At 35.5% G+C, this 20,693-nt stretch overlaps 1 protein-coding gene across 3 annotated transcripts in view; it reads left to right on the plus strand.

Moving 5' to 3' along the window:
- LOC125661614 (potassium voltage-gated channel subfamily H member 7-like) overlaps positions 1-20,693 on the plus strand; it is a 98,091-nt gene that overhangs the window by 48,189 nt on the left and 29,209 nt on the right. Inside the window, exon 1 of one of the 3 annotated variants that reach the window (XM_056147119.1) lies at positions 1,723-3,148. The exons of the other annotated variants lie outside the window; for them this stretch is intronic. Coding sequence (XP_056003094.1) covers positions 3,002-3,148 — 147 coding nt within the window. The 5' untranslated portion in view covers positions 1,723-3,001. Of the gene's footprint in view, positions 1-1,722; positions 3,149-20,693 lie in introns of those variants that run through there. 3 annotated transcript variants of the gene reach the window in all.

Genomic DNA, 20,693 nt, shown 5'->3' on the forward strand with positions numbered 1-20,693 from the left:
TGACATAGACCTTCGTAACACTTATCGAAAACTGCAACCTCGCTTACAACTTTTGAACCTTTCATTGAGGTAGCTTTTGATATTAATGGCGTTCCCACAGGGGCACCATTTGATAACCTTGAAATTTAATAATTTTATCTAAAGCTTACACTAATTTTCATTGTATACGCATGCTTGAGAGTGCATTGATATATTGTGTAACGACCAATTCCGATGAACGGTGCATAAACATGTAATAGAAAGGTTCATTTCTTTTGTACTCTCGCCGGGTGCACTCACACATTTTGTCTTAAGATCAAATTCAGAATCACCACGGCCAAAAGATTAGAGAATTGATATTTTATTAATTAAAATTACAAATTAACTTTCCATTCAATAGTATACCTTAGTCCACAGAGTTTTATGTGGTCCGTGAATACTGTAAATTTTATGTGGTCGGGGAATAGTGTGAAAATAGAACTTTCCAATAATATCACAAGCAATATTAGTGCACTTTTCAAATTTGTAGTAAACCTATATGGGCGTGTCTCTTATTTTACGACTGTGTGGCCCTATATGTGTTTACAGGAAAGTCGTGGAATAAGATTATCTCTAACACCATATTACATTTACCGCGTAGTAGTTCACACTGATTGTGAGGGACTGCTTTTGAGACCAATGTGATCGACATTACGTTTATAGGACAGAACGTACTGTAAATGCCATTAAAGAACGCGAGAGATGCTGATGCTACGAGAACATGTACTTGTACAACGAAATGTTATAAAATTATATCTGGAGAAAGGATTTTTTTTTTTTTGGTCTTGAGCAGTAGTAGACAAGGGGGCGTGTGACACCTTCATCAACATATCGTGCATATCATAAAAGATTTATATTTTACCACGATCGTACCTCTACCGATGTCTTATAATTAGTTTTTATGAGTCTCTCCGCATCAGTTTTTCTGTTTATGAGATTTCATCTGACCACTGAAGAACTTAATCAAGATGGACTTGGGTTTAGATAATTTGTACCAAAGTCCAATTTCTTCACCAAAAAGGAAAATGTATTAGACGTTCTCTATCTCATGGTCTCAGAAGCGTTTTCATGCATACGAAATCACAGTGTTGTGCACAAAACAATTACTGATACGAGCATACGACTTTGATGGATTGCGTCAAATCTAAATGAAGACTTTCCCCCCTCATTGTGTCAAAGCTTTGTAAGGATTCGTAGGCATAAAGCCCCTATCTATTCGGGTCCCTTAATCAGATTGTTGATGAAAATTGGTCTCCCTGAAATTTGGATTTTGAAAGAGGGGCTTCCTTTTATAGAATTACTCCACATGTAGACTAGGTGTCTTGAAATCCTAATTAATTAATATACGATTTCCCGAGCCGCTTTCACAGCATATAAAATATCGACAGAGGAATGTCACATCTTGTAAAACTTTGTATGATTTAAAATGTACAAAGCAGAAAAAGAACCGAAGGTTCTACGGGATGCAAACTATTCAAATAGTTATCGACAGATTGAAATAGGAAATATTTTCAATTAAGAAAAGAAGATCAATCTATACTCCACCTTTAAGGATTACCTATGAAATAAACTATTTACTTAGGGGCGGTCGAGTTCTATACCAGTCTTAATATTCAAGTTCCTTTATGCGATTTTGTTAACCATATGAGAACAAAAATGCGGTTGGAATCTTTGATGGCGCCCTAATGAAGAGCTAAACACAGGAGATTAGCACCTGTGAAACACAACATGATCTAAAATTTTGATCACGAAATATTTTTCCGAAACAGAGTATATTCGATTGTCGCTTGGTCTGGGCAGGAAATGGAATAGATGAATATTACATGAGCGGAACACAGTTTCTTCGGTACTGCATTGGAAAAGACCAATTACAATGAAGTTGGGACGTTAGACAGTGGGTTTTTAACAAGGAAAAGCAGGGCTAAGAATCGTGTCATTATATTAAGCAGGAAGCAGCCTCCAATTTGCGTCAATATGTCTGCTTTTAAGAAGAAAATGTCATGTGGTTTTTAACAGCAATTGACGAAAATTTCCGGAAATCAACGTCTGATTGCAAGGAAAGTCACGTGATAACATTTCCTGTCGTTTCATTGGAGGATTCTATTTTTTTTATTTCGAACAGTAAATGTTCTATAATAATGATTAATATCGGGGTCTTCATTAAATATAACCGAATTCCGTTGAAGATAGTGAAAAAACTTCCTTAATAATGATATGAAATGTCATTCGACGGTACAAAGGAAAAAAAAAGTAAAAAAAAGTCACATGGCATTCAGAGGGAAACGGTGTACTTTTGAGTACCAGAAAACTACCGGATGTTAAACTATAAGGCAGTGAGAACATTTGACTTTCTGGTGGCAGTGAGAACATTTGACTTTCTGGTTGCTGAAATAATCTACAGCATAACAACACATGTTGCATTGGCTATATCATAACGCGTGAACACAAGTAAGGTCCATATTCAAGCGAGTCGTTTGCGCTTCTCTCGCATTACGCCACGGAAGGGATTAGCCTAACAGTCGTTTGATCGGCTTTTTCCCGGACTCGGAGCGGGATTGACCCCCTCTAACCCCTCTCATTCCATTAGTAATCATCATTATGTAATTATTGGAGATCAACCGATGGATTTCTATTTACCAGTGGTGTTCTTACTCGCTGGACCACTCGTCACTCTTCCTCGATAGATGGAGAGATTCGTTGTATTCTGGACAATACACGCGCGAATTATTCCGAAACTGTGGAGTTATTTATTGGTTTGTTGTTAATTTTAACATCTTTGATGGAAAAAAGTTGCTATGATATTGGTGCTTGTATTCAATGGTTTTGAAAATATCCGATAAATGGCAGACAGCGTAACAACAATGATGTATTGAACAGATTGTACATCATTTAGATGTAAAACAAGAATATCGGGAAAAGTTTGTAATTTAATGATGGCAATTAAAAACAACTGATCAAAGAAGGAAGATAATCTAGTCTGACAATGGGTCCAAACCGAAAGCGAGTTACTCACTTCAGTGAGTCGGAACCGGTACAGATTCGAATGGACGAACAGTTAGAACCGGAAAAGTTGGAACCGGAAAAGGTAGATCCGGAAAAGGTGGATCCGGAAAAACAACCAAAGGAAAAGGTACGTGCATAAAATGGAAACAAATCGTCAGGTGAAAAGTGAATTTGAATGAAACGTCTTTTTTGCACTAACACCAAACTTTAATATGCTAAATGTATCTTGACAGATCAATGCACGAGATGCCTAACACATTACAAGAATGAACTTGAATTTCACCGTAGCAGCTTATTTTTTAAATTAAGGAAAACAAAACTATAACATTGTGGAGATTAACTACAATCAAAAAGTTATAAATGGATGTGTAATTCAAATATTACTAATATACATATTTTGAATTGCGTCGAGGACAACATATTTTATTTTTTTGGACCGTTTGATCGCAGTAGTCTTTCTGATGACGTTATATTTATTGTTTAACACACCACGCGTTAATCAAGGACCGAGTAGTCTACATTGTGATAATGCAGAAAACATGCAAACATAGTCTGTGTGAAAATAGATTAAAATTTGCTTGAAGTGCATTGTATCAGTTAATGTCAAACGGTCAATAATTGGGACATTAACTTAGGCTGGACTGGTCAATAGTTATACAATTGTTGCTTTCTTTCTTTGAGAATAGCAAGAGCTGCGCAAAGCAACGTAGATCCCCCTGCGACATAACACAATCTAGCAATTATAGAAGTGCTATTGAATTCGAGAGCCCGTTCCTATGATATCTCGACCTTTATAGTTAAACTTCAGAATGAACCGAGTTGTAAGACATCAACAGGGACCAAGATTCATTCCTGATGTAGCCTGAGTAAGAAATACAATTTTGATCTTGTACACAAATAATTTCGAAATATCTCTCTAACTCTGAAAACATGTAGGAATCGATGTATAATCAAGCTACAATTCCTGCAAGTCTAACAAAATGGATGGAAAATCAAGATTAATTGTTGTGCTCAAAATAGTCCAAATTTTTTTCCAATTACCTTCGAATCACTTTTTCATATCTTACCTTTAGAAGCAAGAGAAACCATAATATGCATTTTACAAATACATTTCAAAATTTAAATCCATATGACCTTGAATTGACATTTCATATGTAACCTTTAAAACTAATAGGGGTCAAAATCTTAATACACTGTACAAAGTATTCCTGTGCGTTTGATAAAACTCGGACAAAATCTTGTAAACAAGCCTGGACAAACGGACTCAGGAACGGACAATTCTAAGAAATAAATTTCATTTATGTAAATACGTGAGGGCATGAACTGCAACGCTTCAAACAGGCCTGCGTGTACTTCAAGCGCGTTATCGCTTCAGGAAAAGTAGCGTTGCAGTTCACACCCTTATACAATTTCTATGATTAAGTTTATTTCTTATATTTACATTCTTCTTTCATTTCTATCGGAATTCCCAATTAAAATGTACTATATTTATCAAGATTCATACGCGCATTGTTCGTGACTGCGTTACGTTCACGAGGGGATGGTTATTATTACAAAGGTTAAAGATACAAAGGCAAAAATATAGGAAATATAAATATTATAACATGAATACGTGTGGAACTCTTTTGTGAAAGGATAATCATGGTAAATTATTCAGTACATAACGAGGAATCAAAGATGGTGCCTATTTTCATCTGACGTTTAGAAACAGAATATAAAATGCAAGGCAACCTAACATGATAAGTATTGAATCTGTGAGTTTTCATTTGGAAAGTGACTTTCTATATAAACATTTTCAAGTTGCTGGTAAGTGAGGTGGGCAAGTTAATACGAAACGAAGTCTTTGATGTAAGAACAAAAGGCAATTAGGGTAATGTAGAAAAAAATCGGTGATATACATGTTTAACACCTGCAATATGTGCAGATAAAATGCGCAATAAATCGGAGTTTTTGTTTAAAAAGAGCGGATGTTGTCTGTGACAAATCAGTCACCAGGACCCCCCCCCCCCCCCCCCCTCATCTTTTATAGATATAGGCCACTAATATGCTCCGGGATAAGTTTATCAAGTCCCAGTGAGAAATCGGCACCAACCATTTATTTCTGAAGATAATGAAAGGTTCATTAAAATAAAACAATTTCTGCTGTATCACTTTTGTCATAGGCGACTCTCGACTGAGAACTTTGAAAATTATTCTAAAAGATTTTTTTTTTTTAAAATAAGAATTGAATTTCTTATAGAATTTTAACAAAATCTTATTGGAATTTGAAATTTCTGTAGGAATGTTTGTTTTGCGATAAGGAATGTTGCATCCCGTGGTAGATAAGTTTCACTCTGGAAAGCTAAAATGTCAGGAAAAAAAATCCTTTTAACTTAAGAGGTTTACTTCTGGTTTAGGAAATCTATTTTCCCCTTGGAGTTAACTTTTTCTAGGAATTTGTAAAATTCCGATATCAGAATATCCCATGAACTCTATAGAAATATTTTTTGTTGGGAATTATTTTCTTCAAAAGTGTATTTTTCTTTTGTGATATAAGAGTAATTTGTAACTGAGTTATATGGAGTTTTGAGGTCTGTAAATGACAGATTCGACGACAACTCTGGATTTCTTGAGAAATATCGGAATGATGGGAGCCGTCTGTCTTCTGGGATTCGGCAGATTTCTCCGAGACGCTTGAGGCAAAATTTGCCGAGTACCAAAATAAAACCATTGGTCAATTTGTGATACTTAGGAATTCTGGAAAATATATATTAAAAAAAGATTGATATCTATTCCCAACACATTCCCTTCCGTGTGCAGTTTTCATCATTTAAGACATCACAAATAAAGGCGAGAACGCTGTTACAATCCTTAAGTATATACGACCATAGGGGGTTAATTTTTACAGTTAGGGTAAAAGTGCAAAGAAGCTCCAACCCTTGATTACTGAAAATGTTAAGAATCTTTAATTAATGTAAATGTAAGAATTTCTACGTTCAAGGTTGCTAGAACATCTTGAATTAATGGTTGAACAAATCTAAATGCTCTGATAATTTTCTTTTATCGTTCAGATTATTATAAAGTAACTTAGTGTCTTAGTAAAAACTATGATAATACTGAGATCGAAAACAAATCAATGCTATGAGTTACGACATTTAATACGAGATATTGAGACAAGTAAAATGAGATATAAAGACATGTTATATGAGATATTAAGACATGTGATGCGAGATTTTAAGACATGTAACACGAGATATTAAGACATGTGATGCGAGATATTAAAACATGTAAAACGAGATATTAAGACATGTGATGCGAGATATTAAAACATGTAAAACGAGATATTAAGACATGTGATGCGAGATATTAAAACATGTAATACGAGATATTAAGACATGTGATGCGAGATATTAAAACATGTAACACGAGATATTAAGACATGTGATGCGAGATATTAAAACATGTAATACGAGATATTAAGACATGTGATGCGAGATATTAAAACATGTAACACGAGATATTGAGACATGTGATACGAGATATTAAGACATGTGATGCGAGATTTTAAGACATGTGATGCGAGATATTAAGACATGTGATGCGAGATATTAAGACATGTGATGCGAGATATTAAAACATGTAACACGAGATATTAAGACATGTGATGCGAGATATTAAAACATGTAATACGAGATATTAAGACATGTGATGCGAGATATTAAAACATGTAACACGAGATATTAGGACATGTGATGCGAGATATTAAAACATGTAATACGAGATATTAAGACATGTGATGCGAGATATTAAAACATGTAATACGAGATATTAAGACATGTGGTGCGAGATATTAAAACATGTAACACGAGATATTAAGACATGTGATGCGAGATATTAAAACATGTAACACGAGATATTAAGACATGTGATGCGAGATATTAAAACATGTAACACGAGATATTAAGACATGTGATGCGAGATATTAAAACATGTAGCACGAGATATTAAGACATGTGATGCGAGATATTAAAACATGTAACACGAGATATTAGGACATGTGATGCGAGATATTAAAACATGTAACACGAGATATTAAGACATGTGATGCGAGATATTAAAACATGTGATACGAAATATAAAGACATTTAAGGAAAGTCCGTGCTTTTACGTATCCGGTTTTAAATTTTAAACACCGACTAGAAAGTTCCAGTTATAACTTCTTTGTCCGATGTTTGTAGTTTACGAAAACTGTACGAGTCAAATTTAGCATTCAAATGTGAATCTTAGATATATTTACCATGAATTATTATAGTATCAAGTCCGCACTAGTTCCAATGGTACAAAGCAATGTAATATCTACATTGATCTCTAAAAGGCTCATAGCTTGCAATCTAAGCCTGAACAAGTTTAAAATCATACATAGGCGTGACCCTCACAGTGGAATTCAAACTGTTTTTAGTGAGTTTGTGTTTGGTTCAAAGAAACCCAGAATTATAAATCCTCAGAAAATCATCAGCAAAGCTGTTGAATATTTGAACTCTTCTTCACAAGTACTTTCAAGAAACAAAATTATTTGTACATGAGCTGTAGTTGCTAGAATCTACCCATATGTTACACTATATTCATTTTTTCTATAAGTATGAGATAACATGTAGGTATTTTTATGTATGATATGATTGATAGCCAAACAAAAAAAGAATAACACACACACAAAATTGTGAGAAAAAGGAAAGGGGTGGGGGACGCCCCCCCCCCTTCTTGTGTTCTAATTGTCTGGTAGGACACAATTTTCAGTATGTTTTACATATATATATATTGTCATATTCTGTTAATCTTGATTTTAAGACTGTATTTGCTGTTACAATTTACTATTTTCAAAGTGTGCAAAGAATAATTGTAAAACTTAAATTTAAAAATGGGGGTTTACGTACTGAAGAGACCATTTTGCGAAATATCTCTGGTCAACTATGGTAAAATATGTTTTTTTGTTAACCTTAGATATAATGGTACATATTTTTAAAGAAAAACTGGCATGTAAACAATTTAGATTTTGAGAATTTTTCAAAACTGCGATATTCTGTGATTTTTTTCTGAAGGATGTGAGCAGATTAAACAGCAATTGTGTATGTTTTCAATTGAATATCTTTAAAAATTCTCTCAGTAAATGAATAGCTATTGCTTTTTATATATTATAGCTTAATATGATGTGCTTTGGTGCATATTTTTAATAAAACATGAGATCATGCATTCTTGTGTTAAAATTTGGCTTTTGCATTTGGGGGTATATGTGCTCTGTAGCACATCGTATAAAAATAAACCCGCAAAGGTATGTCTAATATGGGTGTTTTAGTTAGTTTATGAGTTGTTAAAGTTATTTAAATGAAAAAAAAATTTGATTGACAGAAATTTCTAATAGTATTTACCTACCTTAATACGAGATATTAAGACATTTAATACGAGATATTAAGACAAATAATACGAGGTATTAAGATAATATGACACATACTGTTGACGTTAATGATTCATCGGGGAATGCAATAATATTGTACCAAAATAAAGTTTTCAACATTACATTAATGCTCAGACAAGTTTTTAAGAGATTTTAACAATTTCTGAAAGGAGGGGTCGTGATCAGTCCCCTGGCCCCCTAATAAAAATCATTTCATTATGCATGGTTTCAACCTCATGATTTTCTGTTATGTACCTACTTAAAGACTAATTCATTACTTAGGGGTTTCCTTTACTTCAAAACATATTTTACCTGAAGGGAAGTTTATTTTTACATTAAAGGTCAAATGAAAACTCCTTAAATATAAAGGTGTTGGCATTAAGAGTCGAACACGCTGCAACTGTTTCCGGAAATAAGCACTGCAAACGATCTGTTTGACAGAGAATCTCGTTTCTCCGGCAGGGCAGCGTATGGATGTTCGAGCATGTGCTAGTCATAACACAGTAGATACAGTCTGGACAAACATTGATTAAGACTCCCCTGTCGGACATATGTAATGCATATACGACCCATATCATGATGATATACATGTATTATGAATAATTATTACAACGGTTATCGGAAAGTTAGATTATGTAAGTATTGAGTTTGATAACAATGGATTGTCATTGGGTAAGTGGGACATCGCCTAAATATAGGTCACAGTAACCCTATTAAGAATGATATGACCAAATATAGTAAAAATCGGACAATCTTAAGATTTCGATGTCACAAGACCTAAATTAATCCCATATATACATTGTGGCTTGGTGCATTTTAGTTGTGTTGTGACCTTAAACTAGGCCACAATGACCCAATATATATAAGAAAAACTTCTTTTGCTCATAGCTTTGATCCTATGCAGCAAAACAAAACCAAGTGTAGATTTCCCTCCTCTTTAGATTGATACAATAATGTTGATAGAACAGGCCTGGAGGTTAAACACTTTATTGAGCACGTTTTCAAACTCAAACTCAAACTCCGTACTCTAAATCGTACTCAAACTCTGTGCTCTAAATCGTACTCAAACTCCGTGCTCTAAATCGTACCCAAACTCAAACTCCGTGCTCTAAATCCTACTCAAACTCAAACTTCGTGCTCTAAATCCTACCCAAACTCAAACTCCGTGCTCTAAATCCTACTCAAACTCAAACTCCGTGCTCTAAATCCTACCCAAACTCAAACTCCGTGCTCTAAATCCTACCCAAACTCAAACTCCGTGCTCTAAATCCTACTCATATTGAAGAGTGAAGGTTATACAACTTTTGTAAAATCATTCTCACACTCAAATAGAGGACAAATAGAGGTCAAATAGAGGACATGCTCAGGATTTTGAGTTGTACTCAAAATAAATATGGGTGAGTTTAAGTACGAGTACGGTACGAGTTTTATAACCTCCAGGCCTGGTGTCGGTGTGGATTATATTAGTCGTGGTTTGTGCCTTTGCTCTGGGGAATACTCTCAGACGAGTGTATCATGTACCGCCGCGGTACTCTCCGTTTTAAAATACCGGTATATAATACTATTTTTGGATAAAAGTAAACACCTGCCATTAAGGCATGATGACTGTATACATGTACGTAACCAGTTTAATTATAGCCCAGAAGTTTCGAATGAAATAATTATTTTAATACGTGCTCACTCGGTAAAATTCTATTACAAATGACACGTTGAGGATATTTTGGGGCTTTGAAATTACTGAAAATTTTCAATTTGTAAGTTAGGAAGAGGTACTAGCCATATCCTTTTTATTCGTGTTTAGTTTGTTTATTTGGCATTATGAAGTTACTTTGTTAATTATAGATAAAAAGATAGATAGATAGCACTATAAACCAACAAATCCTATGGGGAGGTCCTCAGTACCCAGGGGCGGATCCAGGAATTGTGGTTACGGGGGGAGGCACTTTATGAGGCAGGGGGTCTGGGGGCCGCCTTGAGGCCACTAGTGGGTCCAGGGCGAAACCCTGGTAGGGGCCCAGTGGGCGAAGCCACCGGAAGCTCCTGAATTTTACAGGTTTTATAGAGCTTCAAATATGTCTCCTATTTAGTCATTTGTACTATTTTCTATCATATCTTCATCAGGTGAAATTAATAAAAATGACGCAAATTTTAAGGGTTTTTGGAAAAAATTAAGTTCTCGCAATAAAGTATTTCAAGAAATCAAAAGATTTCGTTATTTATTTCTCCGGGAGTGGAAGAAATTATTGCTTCATTTATCGTTTAGTACAATTTTCTAAACAAGATACCACGATTTACCTTAAATTTGAAAAAAAATTAGGGGGGGGGGGGTCGCCGTCTGCGCCCCCCCCCTTAAATCCACCACTGGTACCCATTGCTTGGGGCGGTCCTTCGGATGAGACCACAAGAACCGAGGTCCCGTGTCACAGCATGTGTGGCACGATAAAGATCCTTCCCTGCTCAAAGGCCGTAAGCGCCGAGGATAGGCCTAAATTTTGCAGCCCCTCACCGGCAATGGTGACGTCTCCATGTGAATGAAATAAGAGGGAGGTTAAACATTATACAACCAACTTACGCGGCCGGTTTTATTTTCAGGCAAAAACATTCGACCTAGTGGTTTATGCTCCCGAAAAGTCCTTACTTAAGTAATGAGCACATCGGAATATGAATAGTAGAATGAAAAAAGCCAATCATATTTCAGGTTTAACCAACGAGTTTATTCTCCATTAACGGCTATACATAGTAATTGGTTAAACTAAATCCACCATCAATAAAAAAAATCTGTAATACGGATGAGAACGGGTCTCTCATTATTGCACTCAATTGAAATAATGCCCTTCAGATTTCATGGCCGAGTACTTTAATAATGGTACGCACTTTTTATAATCATAATAAAGTACAATGTGGTGTCACTCCGACGAAAACAGCTGCAGTCTTCAGCAATTTAGAAGTGGAACTTTAAGCTACATACCACAATGAACCGTACGGTTTTAACGTCAAGTGTTCAGTACTCAATCCTTGCACCAAACAATTAACCGTGAAAGAGTTTGGGTTAGTAAACTTTCCGTAGAAAGCTGACAGTCCACATAAAATTACTCAGCACTCCATAGAAAGTAACTCAGCACTCCACAGAAAATACTCAGCACTCCATAGAAAATTACTCGGCACTCCACAGAAAATTACTCAGCACTCCACAGAAAATTACTCAGCACTCCACAGAAAATTACTCATTTAACACTCCATAGAAAATTAGTCTGTCAGATGGCATTCCACAGGAAAATGACATAATGTGTAATTATATCTGTGAAATGCAACATGCAGTTTCTATATGTTTCAATATTTGATGATGAACACGAGTTCAATGACTGCTTCATGGTGCAGCCAATACAATGTCACATTTTCTATGGAGATGAACAATCCCCGCGTCTTTTGGTTTGTAACAATGAAGTCTCTACTCATCGCTAATGTCTGGTCGTACACTCATTATTTGTGATAATATAGTTTTAAAATTTCAATTATAGTGCCAAGGGAGCTAGTTATCAAATATAAGATATCGTCCATTGTTACATGTAGAACTACCCCAACGCTTTCACGAAAAAATCAACGTTTTCATTTTCCGGAGGGCGGTTTTCGTCACGCATGATTACTGCTTTAGTGTGCCAAATTTTAAAAAACAACCTAGTACTAATCGGAACGGATTGCATAATTCAAGGAACGTTGGCGGTCAATAAATGGCTGAAATATCATATGAGATATGACGTACTAAAATTTGCCTGCATTTCATTTTTTATGAACAAATTATTGACTGAGTACAGCATACACGCAGACGACAATTTTGTAAGAGTTGAAAGAAGAGTTGAGAAGGACCTTAGCTTTAGAAAACATGGACATAATTGATTGTTGATTTCCATGCTGGCGGATATAAAGACGGCAATTAATGTCTGAGTGAGTAGGTTTTTATGACTTAAAAGTGGATCCATAAAATTCAACGTTTCATCCAAAGTATGGCTGGACGCTAAACTCAGAACAGAGTCAGCCTTTACAGATGGTCAAGATGGAGTCACCCTTCAGAGGTTTTCAACTGAAATGACAATGACTTAATAATACCTATACAAGCCACAGGGGCTAAGCCCGTTTTGGGCCCGAACTCTGTGATACCATAAATATAGAAAGGGGTCTAACTCTGACCCAGATTTAAAAAAACAAACAACCCACTCGCTTCAAATGCCTAAAAAATCAGAGGTTAGGTGTGATATGGTCTCCTTGAATAGATTAATGTTTTAATGTTTTAACAATATCAAGCCACGGGTTCTTAAAATAACAGAGATTTACGTCATCGTTCTCTCGATTTCACGTGTTTATTTTTACTAGGACATTTACCGGTTCAGGACCGGGTGGATATTCTCGCCTAAGACAACAACGAAATTCAGACTAGTGTGGAAGATTTCGGACTTACCAATTAAAATTTCACATGAAATATACCCTACTTACTTCCTCTTACTTTAATAATGCTCTTCATGTAGACGTTACACGACTCATTTTTTCCTCTACTCGGCATCATCAACTGTTGATAAGATCTGCCATTTTAATGAAGCACTAAATACCCGATATACTTAAAATCTCAAATGCCTTAGAATTAATCAAAACATTATTCTTGTGATGTTGCACCTAGAGAAGGAAATTATATATTAAGTTTTGGCTTTCTTAATTTTTTATTTCATTTAGATTATTTTTACCCACTTTCCCCTTCTTTAAAGTTTTAGGTGTTTCGAGTCTTTAGTGGGTTTCTCAAAATGGCAGATAGAGTCAGGAGTTGGTGTTTTGTAAAATAAGCAACCCATATATGGAGAACATAGAGAACTTTATCAAAGTATGAGGAGGCAAGTAGCATTACTTTATCTAGCCTCCTTAAACTAACCACGATTTATTTATTGAATATTTTATCTTCTATCGTCGACATGAGTATCATGTATATAGCAATGCAAACCAACCAATATAGTTCTCAAACGTTACTTGCAGAAAATAAAGAAGCTGGTAACTGAAACGTTTATCTACTCATTGGATTTACGCTACTACACGAACTTCAATTAATATAATTATTTTGTCATATGAGGATGGATGTTCTCTCAGAACTTGATACAGCGCAGATATGTTAGATATTTATACAATTGTTAAGAAAACAAAGTTTTACAATTGAAAACATTTCCGGAAAAAAATCGATTTACATTTCTGGAATTATTCATAACATATATGAATAAGAATAAACGCATGATTCATTTGCATTCTTGAATGCTATTTAAGGAAATATATTCCATATAGAATAATTTTACTGCCAATGACAGTACTAACGAAGAATCGTGTTTCATGACTCACAAATACGGTACCCTCCTAAATAAACGTAATCTTCTGTAACATCCCTGTCTCCAAATCAGATATATGTACTGAAGGTACAGTAATGCTTTAAAATACCGCACGCGCAAATACACGTGGAGAATGAGCCCGAGATACCGCCAGTGCCAACGCTTTTCATTCAGAGGGCATATGTATCTAATTCATATATAAAGGTTCACTAAGCCCTCCTCCTCCCACCTCCTTCAAAATATTTACCCAAGATGTGTTCTGAACGGACGTGTGTTGTAGTGAGAAATAAAGTTGATTGAGTGATTGTATATTGTTTAACGTCCCTCTCGAGAATACTTCACCTATATGGAGACGTCCCCACTGCCGGTGAAGGGATGTAAAATTTAGGCCTATGCTCGGCGCTTACGGCCTTTAAGCAGGGAGGGATTTTTATCGTGCCACACCTGCTGTGACACGGAAACTCAGCTTTTGCGGTCACATCCGAAAGACCGCCTAATTTAGTCACCTCTTACCGCAAGTGAGGGGTACTGAGGACCTATTCTTACTGGGATCCCCACGGGAAAGAATACAAAGGATTCTTTTGAGTTTAGAATGCATTAGATGATAAAAAGAAGTGTCCTGTTTTAGGAAACACATTCGGTGTGGAACGTTAAATGGTTTGGCCATGACATCAGTCCCTCGGTCTTAGTCCTAAAAGTAACGAACAGCTGGAGATATCGACACACTTATCTGTATAGTTTTCCTAGAGGGTTGTTTTAATGGTCGGAGGAAACAGTTCAATCACGATTCCATCAATTTTCATTATTCATAATTAATATTGCGTTTTTGATATTGTGAATTTTTTGTGAATCAAATAATTGCTGTGAATGGTGGGGGGAAAATCTAATCGATGGCGGCGTGGATCAAATTACTGCGCAATTTTTTTTCGATACATTTGTCCCAGTTGTATTGGAAATGTTCAGGAAATGTATAAAAAAAGTCTGATATGTAATCATCTTACCCTAAAGAGTCACTTAGAGATATCGTACTGATATAAGGTATATGCGAATGCGCAAATGTTGGATTTTTTTTTTCGTTCGTGACTTGCACAGCTGAATTCGTTTGCTATAATTGATAATAAAGATTATCATTGTCTTTCTTACTCTTTAGATTTTGCCAAGAAAAATTGTATAATTTGCTGCTAGTATGCAAATTTGGTAAACATGGAGTTTACAGTCGAGTGAACAATTCCAGTGGAATCATTGGAATTTTTATTAGAATTGCACACTTTGACTCTGAAAGTGGATGTGTTTAACAAACTAGTAATATAAAACAATGCTTCTTTTAGCAGGTTGCTTAGTGGAAGATCTAGAGGGGTGTTACGACCCCAATTTTGGCTGAATAATTCTTAAAACAAAAAATTGTCATTTTTGCCATTTTAAGGTCTTCAGCTCTCCCTTTGCGGAGTATAAAGGAACACATTTGGATCGTAACGCCACTTTTAAAATTTTCTACATTCGCCCTTGTTGTTTTTATTTAACAATGATGCATTAAGTGATTACTGATCATGCAGATGTATCCCTGATAATATAGACAACCTCGACATGTATTTCGTATACTTATATTGGATTACTACTGAGGTTTTATCTAGAAATATAGTGCATTGAACAACATGCATACATTCATTTATAAATATAGAACCTCATTGTTACAATGTGCGTGATGCGTCGAAATCATATCAATTTCATGACAAGTTTGATTTGCTGTATGGGAGATAAAACTTAAGATATCCAACTTAGGTCAATGCCCCGAATAAAGCACCAATGATATGATCTATTCGTTAGAATATACACCGAAAACAACAGCTAGGCAGCTGCAACTCTTTAAAATAAAGAATTCATAAGGAAAACGCAACCTAGGCGAGTTATACAAGTGCAGGAAAAGACGCGCGAAATACGGCAGATATGTTTTTCTGGTAATTAACTTGTGAATAGGATTTAGGGCATAGAAAAATCGGTATGGATTTTTCAACAGGTTCTCGAAGCGATCAATGCGCCAATTGTTGTTGTGTATGAACAGACTTATACTGCTTTGATTGGAAAATTTCTTCAGCCTGTCTTTGGATTTTTTTGCACGAAGAAACAAGATCTGTCGGAGTAATCTTGTTTTTCCTGCATGCATGAAATCTGCATTTTAACCGTCAACGGCAAAACAAATTTGTGGGAAATACATCATTCCTGCGGTCGACCATACAGGGCTTTCGCCTACTAATCTTCTCTCCGAGATAAAATACAACAAGACTATCCACGTGCTGTTTGATTAATTAAAGTGGGGGAATTTCCTCTAACCTTGCAGCAATGCAAACGCTTTTATTTAATAAAGAAAGTAGCGCTGAAAAACTCTTGTCTAACCTAACTTCTTGCACACAAAGTCACACTTGAAGAGCATGTATTTAAGAAATAAACTTCTATTTTGAAAATACATGAGAGTATAGATATGAACTGCAACTCATCACGCCGACACTTCACGAAGCGCGTTGGCGTATGTCCGTATGAAGTGCTGCAGTTCATACCTTCATGTATTTTCAAAATAGAAGTTTATATCTTAATTACTTTCATATCTGTTTAAATTTCCAGTCGTTAAAATGGACGTACTATATTTATCTGTATTCATACGCGCAGTGTTAACAACTGCAACGCATTTATAAGGGCTGTCATTACAATTTATAGAGATATCAAAGGTAAACACATTGGAAATGTATATATATATATATATATATATATATATATATATATATATATATCTCACTGAAGAGACATGATTTGTCGAAATGCGCATCTGGTGCATCAAAATTGGTACCGTATAAGTTTTACATATTCACATTTACAATGTTTCAGCTTTTGACATCTTTATCAAATGTAAAGAGAGTCGTGTGAATAGCCCAAAGAATATGCTGCAGTTATAAACAATGTGCGTATGAATCTGGATAAATATAGTACGTCTATTTAATTGATTGCATATTGTTTAACGTCCCTCTCGAGAATAGTTCACTCATATGGAGACGTCACCACTGGGAATTCTGATAAAAAGGAAAGTAGAATGTAAATACATGTATGAATACGCGTGATAAACTATACATAACAGCCGTAGATAATGAGGATCATATGCCAACTATACTGACAAATTAAAATATGAAAAGAATCACGAAAGGGGTATAAGAATTTATGTAATATTTTGAATATTTGACCTCGCGGCCATCAAAACATGTAAATCTAGTGACATTCAATGATTTGTTTTTGTTAACGGGTCTACATTTTAACTTAATATCTCAATTCAAAATGAAATAAAATAAAACTGAAAAACTCTAGACAAATGTGTCATTTCAAAATAAAAACTGGGAAAATCTCTCAACAAATGTCTCACTTCAAACTAAAATTGTGGTCAGGGTGTTCGCTGAAAGGTCTCGAGTTCAATTCTAAATCCCGGTGTTACGTCAAACCTAATACGTTAAACACAGGTCCTCCCCTAAGCGTCTGGCATTGGAAGGGAGAGTCACGTGTCTTTGGGCGAGGTAAAGGAGAAAAGCCTCACTGCTTTGACTCTCAGCGCTATTCATATGTTAGAATCTGTGATGCCTAACTGGTGAAGTCTCATTGAGTAAAAAAAAAAGTGTGCCTCGAATGGGACTAAAACAGTTAAGCAAACAAACCGAAATAGAAAAAAAAAAGACATCAACAGTTTTCAAGTTAACGCATTTCACTCGAGTCGGTCGAAAAGAGGGAACAATATTTTTGTCTAATGTAACGTTTGAATTTAATCTGTATTTCAATTGGCTAATACACTGAGGTTTGAGAGTAAAGATAAGGGGGAAAAGAAGAACACACATGCAGTCGGACGGAAACATCAAGCGCATTGTGAGTTTGGATTAGGCGGTGGAAATAACTTTCTTCTCATTTGTTATTTGCGGCCATTAATGCTAATTTCTATTGAAATGCATTGCATGCTATTTGCAATTACGAAGGCACATTATGTTACAATCTAGTTAGATCCGGTTTTTACTGCCTTCTGTCCGCATGTGAATATGCACATTCCACGAACGTCCCGATTTCACCATTTTTCATTACGGTCACGAGTTTTACTGTACATTCATTTAAAAATAATCAGTTTTTAATGTACAACGATCACAAATAGCAATTGAGAAGATAGTCTTGCCCACTGGTTTGTAATCTGTACTTTGATTGGCTGATGAACTGAGGTTTTAATCAGGCTTTTGATTGTGTCGTCACAGTAGAATAATGCAAAAAGGTCAAATAGACCTATTTTATAAACACAAAATCACAGATCAATAAAATAAGACGTAATCATAGATCAAAATGCGAAATTACATTAGATATTGGAATAATTATTTTCTGAATTTAAGTCTAAACGGATGAGAATCTTTCCTTTTCGTGCCCTAAACGACTTTACGTAATATTGATTCAATTTTGTATACTAAGCAGGCTGTTTTTTGTACCCATTTAAACTTCTGTCATAGAAATCGAGGGTTATGTTCTTATAATTAAGTTAAAATCCTAAAATATTCCATTGAAAGATTTCGAGTACTCGCATTATATTTGCCTACTCGTGATACATACTGGGTATGACGAGTTTCATACAATTTGCATACTGATTCTGACTACGAATTGATCTGTTTCCCATGGCGGGTGTGACTGATGCTTACTCCTCCTATGTCCCTGATCCTCTGGTATGTGGAGGGATTTGTGTTTGATCTTAATTTTGTATTATTTTCAGGATTTATGAGATTGATCACTGTTATCTTCACTTGTTCATGCATTATCCAGTAGAACACCCCTGTGCTGGTAATTCATTAAATACAAAATCTAACTGTATCTATCACAGCGGAGTTTGAGCGTGGTTAAAGGTTCGTGGGATCTTTCCTCCCAACAGTCCCGTGAGAATCTCTCCTCCCAACAGTCCCGTGGGGATCTCTCCTCCCGACAGTCCCGTGGAGATCCGGGTTAGAATAGGTCCTTGGTACCCCTTGCTCGTCGTAAGAAGCGACTAGATGGAGTGGACCAACTCGATGAGACCGCGAAATCGAGGCCCCATATCACAGCAGGTGTGGCACGAAGCGCCGAGCATAGGCCTAAAATTTTCAGCGCTTCACCGGTAATGGTGACGTCTCCATATGAGTGAAAAATTCTCGAGAAGGACGTTGAACAATATATAAATATTGCATGCGTAGCCTCGGTTGACAATGATTTCTCGAGGGGTGAAAATTTCAATGTTACCCTCAACTACATGCAATATTTGTTTTATTATACTGAATGTTATGTAAACAGGAAATCAGAAAAACGTACGTCTGTTGATATTTGATCAATCACTGTCATGCGACATTTCGTATATCGATGCGGGTATTCCCATTTTTACAAACGCTCAAATGACGTCGTCTTACAATCTACGGTGAACCGTACGCACATAAATTTGACGCATGTGATAATTTTTTATAATATCACCCGTTGTCAAGTACTGTTACCCGTTGCTAGATATTATCACCCTGGAGCGCGTGCTTTCTGATCTCAGAGGGTAACAATATGTTTTTTCCAAATGCTTCTCGATCAATCAGATTCGAGTATTTTACATGAAAGTATAATAATATAAGATAAATCAATCCTCCCGAGAATTTCACCTGGGAACCATAACCGATATCTTATTATCTAAGCAGCCCGACCTACTTCCCAGTACTCGCCTGAATATGTCGTTCAGACAGATCTCATCACGATATTGTAAATGCAGATGCTGTTTATTTAGAGCGGGGTGTATCGATTATTATTATTAATCATGATCAACACCATGCTGACCGACATTAAGTAAACCATTTGGTGACGTCAGAGGAATTCGTCATAGTTATATGGAAATTGCGAAAGGGTTACGTCAAATGACGAGAAATTTTAAGAATGACTAGCTCCTGTGTTGATATAACGCCTTACACATGTATGTGTTGCATTGACTATGACTAGCTATCCCAATTTTAAGACGATTAATTAGTAATTACGTGCCGATATTTAATCAATAAAATGCTCTCTTTGTTGTTTTATCGGGTGATGAAGGTAGCAAGCATTGCAGAAAAAAAAATAATTTCATAGCGGTTTTGCATTTTTCTGCAATGATTGCTACTTTCATCACCCGATAAAACAACACAGGAGAACATTTTATGTATTTTTAAAAAAAAAAGATATATAAACTAGAAGTAAGTACTAAAATATATCGTTGACCCATTCGTTACTTTAAGTGGGATAACCGATGCACCCTTTGACCTTGAAGACACCCCAAGGTAACAAGCATTGCAGAAAAAAAATCATAACCCGCACAAGCTTTTCTGCCACATCATCCGATGAAAAAAAAAAAAAAAAAAAAAAAAGAAGATATTTCATTGTTTATATTCTTATGTAGTTATATTTAAAATATTAACAAGATTTAAATCATATGATTGACCCATTTCATTACGTTAAACGGAACAGTCAATGCACCCCTTGACTTTGATAACGCTCCATATTTGGTAATGATTACACGGATATGTGGTACTAAAAAAAACTGGATCGAACTAGTTTGCAACAAACATGTATTCATTGTATGATGAAAGCAATGTCAATTTCAAGAGAAATATTAAGAGAAAAGATTCAGTGAATGTAAATATAGGGTGACGATTACGCGGACAGGTGGTACTAAAAACCGAATTGAACTAGTTTGTAACAATCATGCATATATTTATTGTCGCAGATAAAAGTTATGTCAATTTCATAAGAAATTCAGTGAATGTATGTATTATCTCATAACAAATCATAAAGATGGATTCTTGTCATAGTGCAGACAGATTAGAATATGTGCACCACATTCGCATATATTG

Source organism: Ostrea edulis, chromosome 8, assembly GCF_947568905.1.
Source record: "Ostrea edulis chromosome 8, xbOstEdul1.1, whole genome shotgun sequence".
Classification (NCBI taxonomy): domain Eukaryota; kingdom Metazoa; phylum Mollusca; class Bivalvia; order Ostreida; family Ostreidae; genus Ostrea; species Ostrea edulis.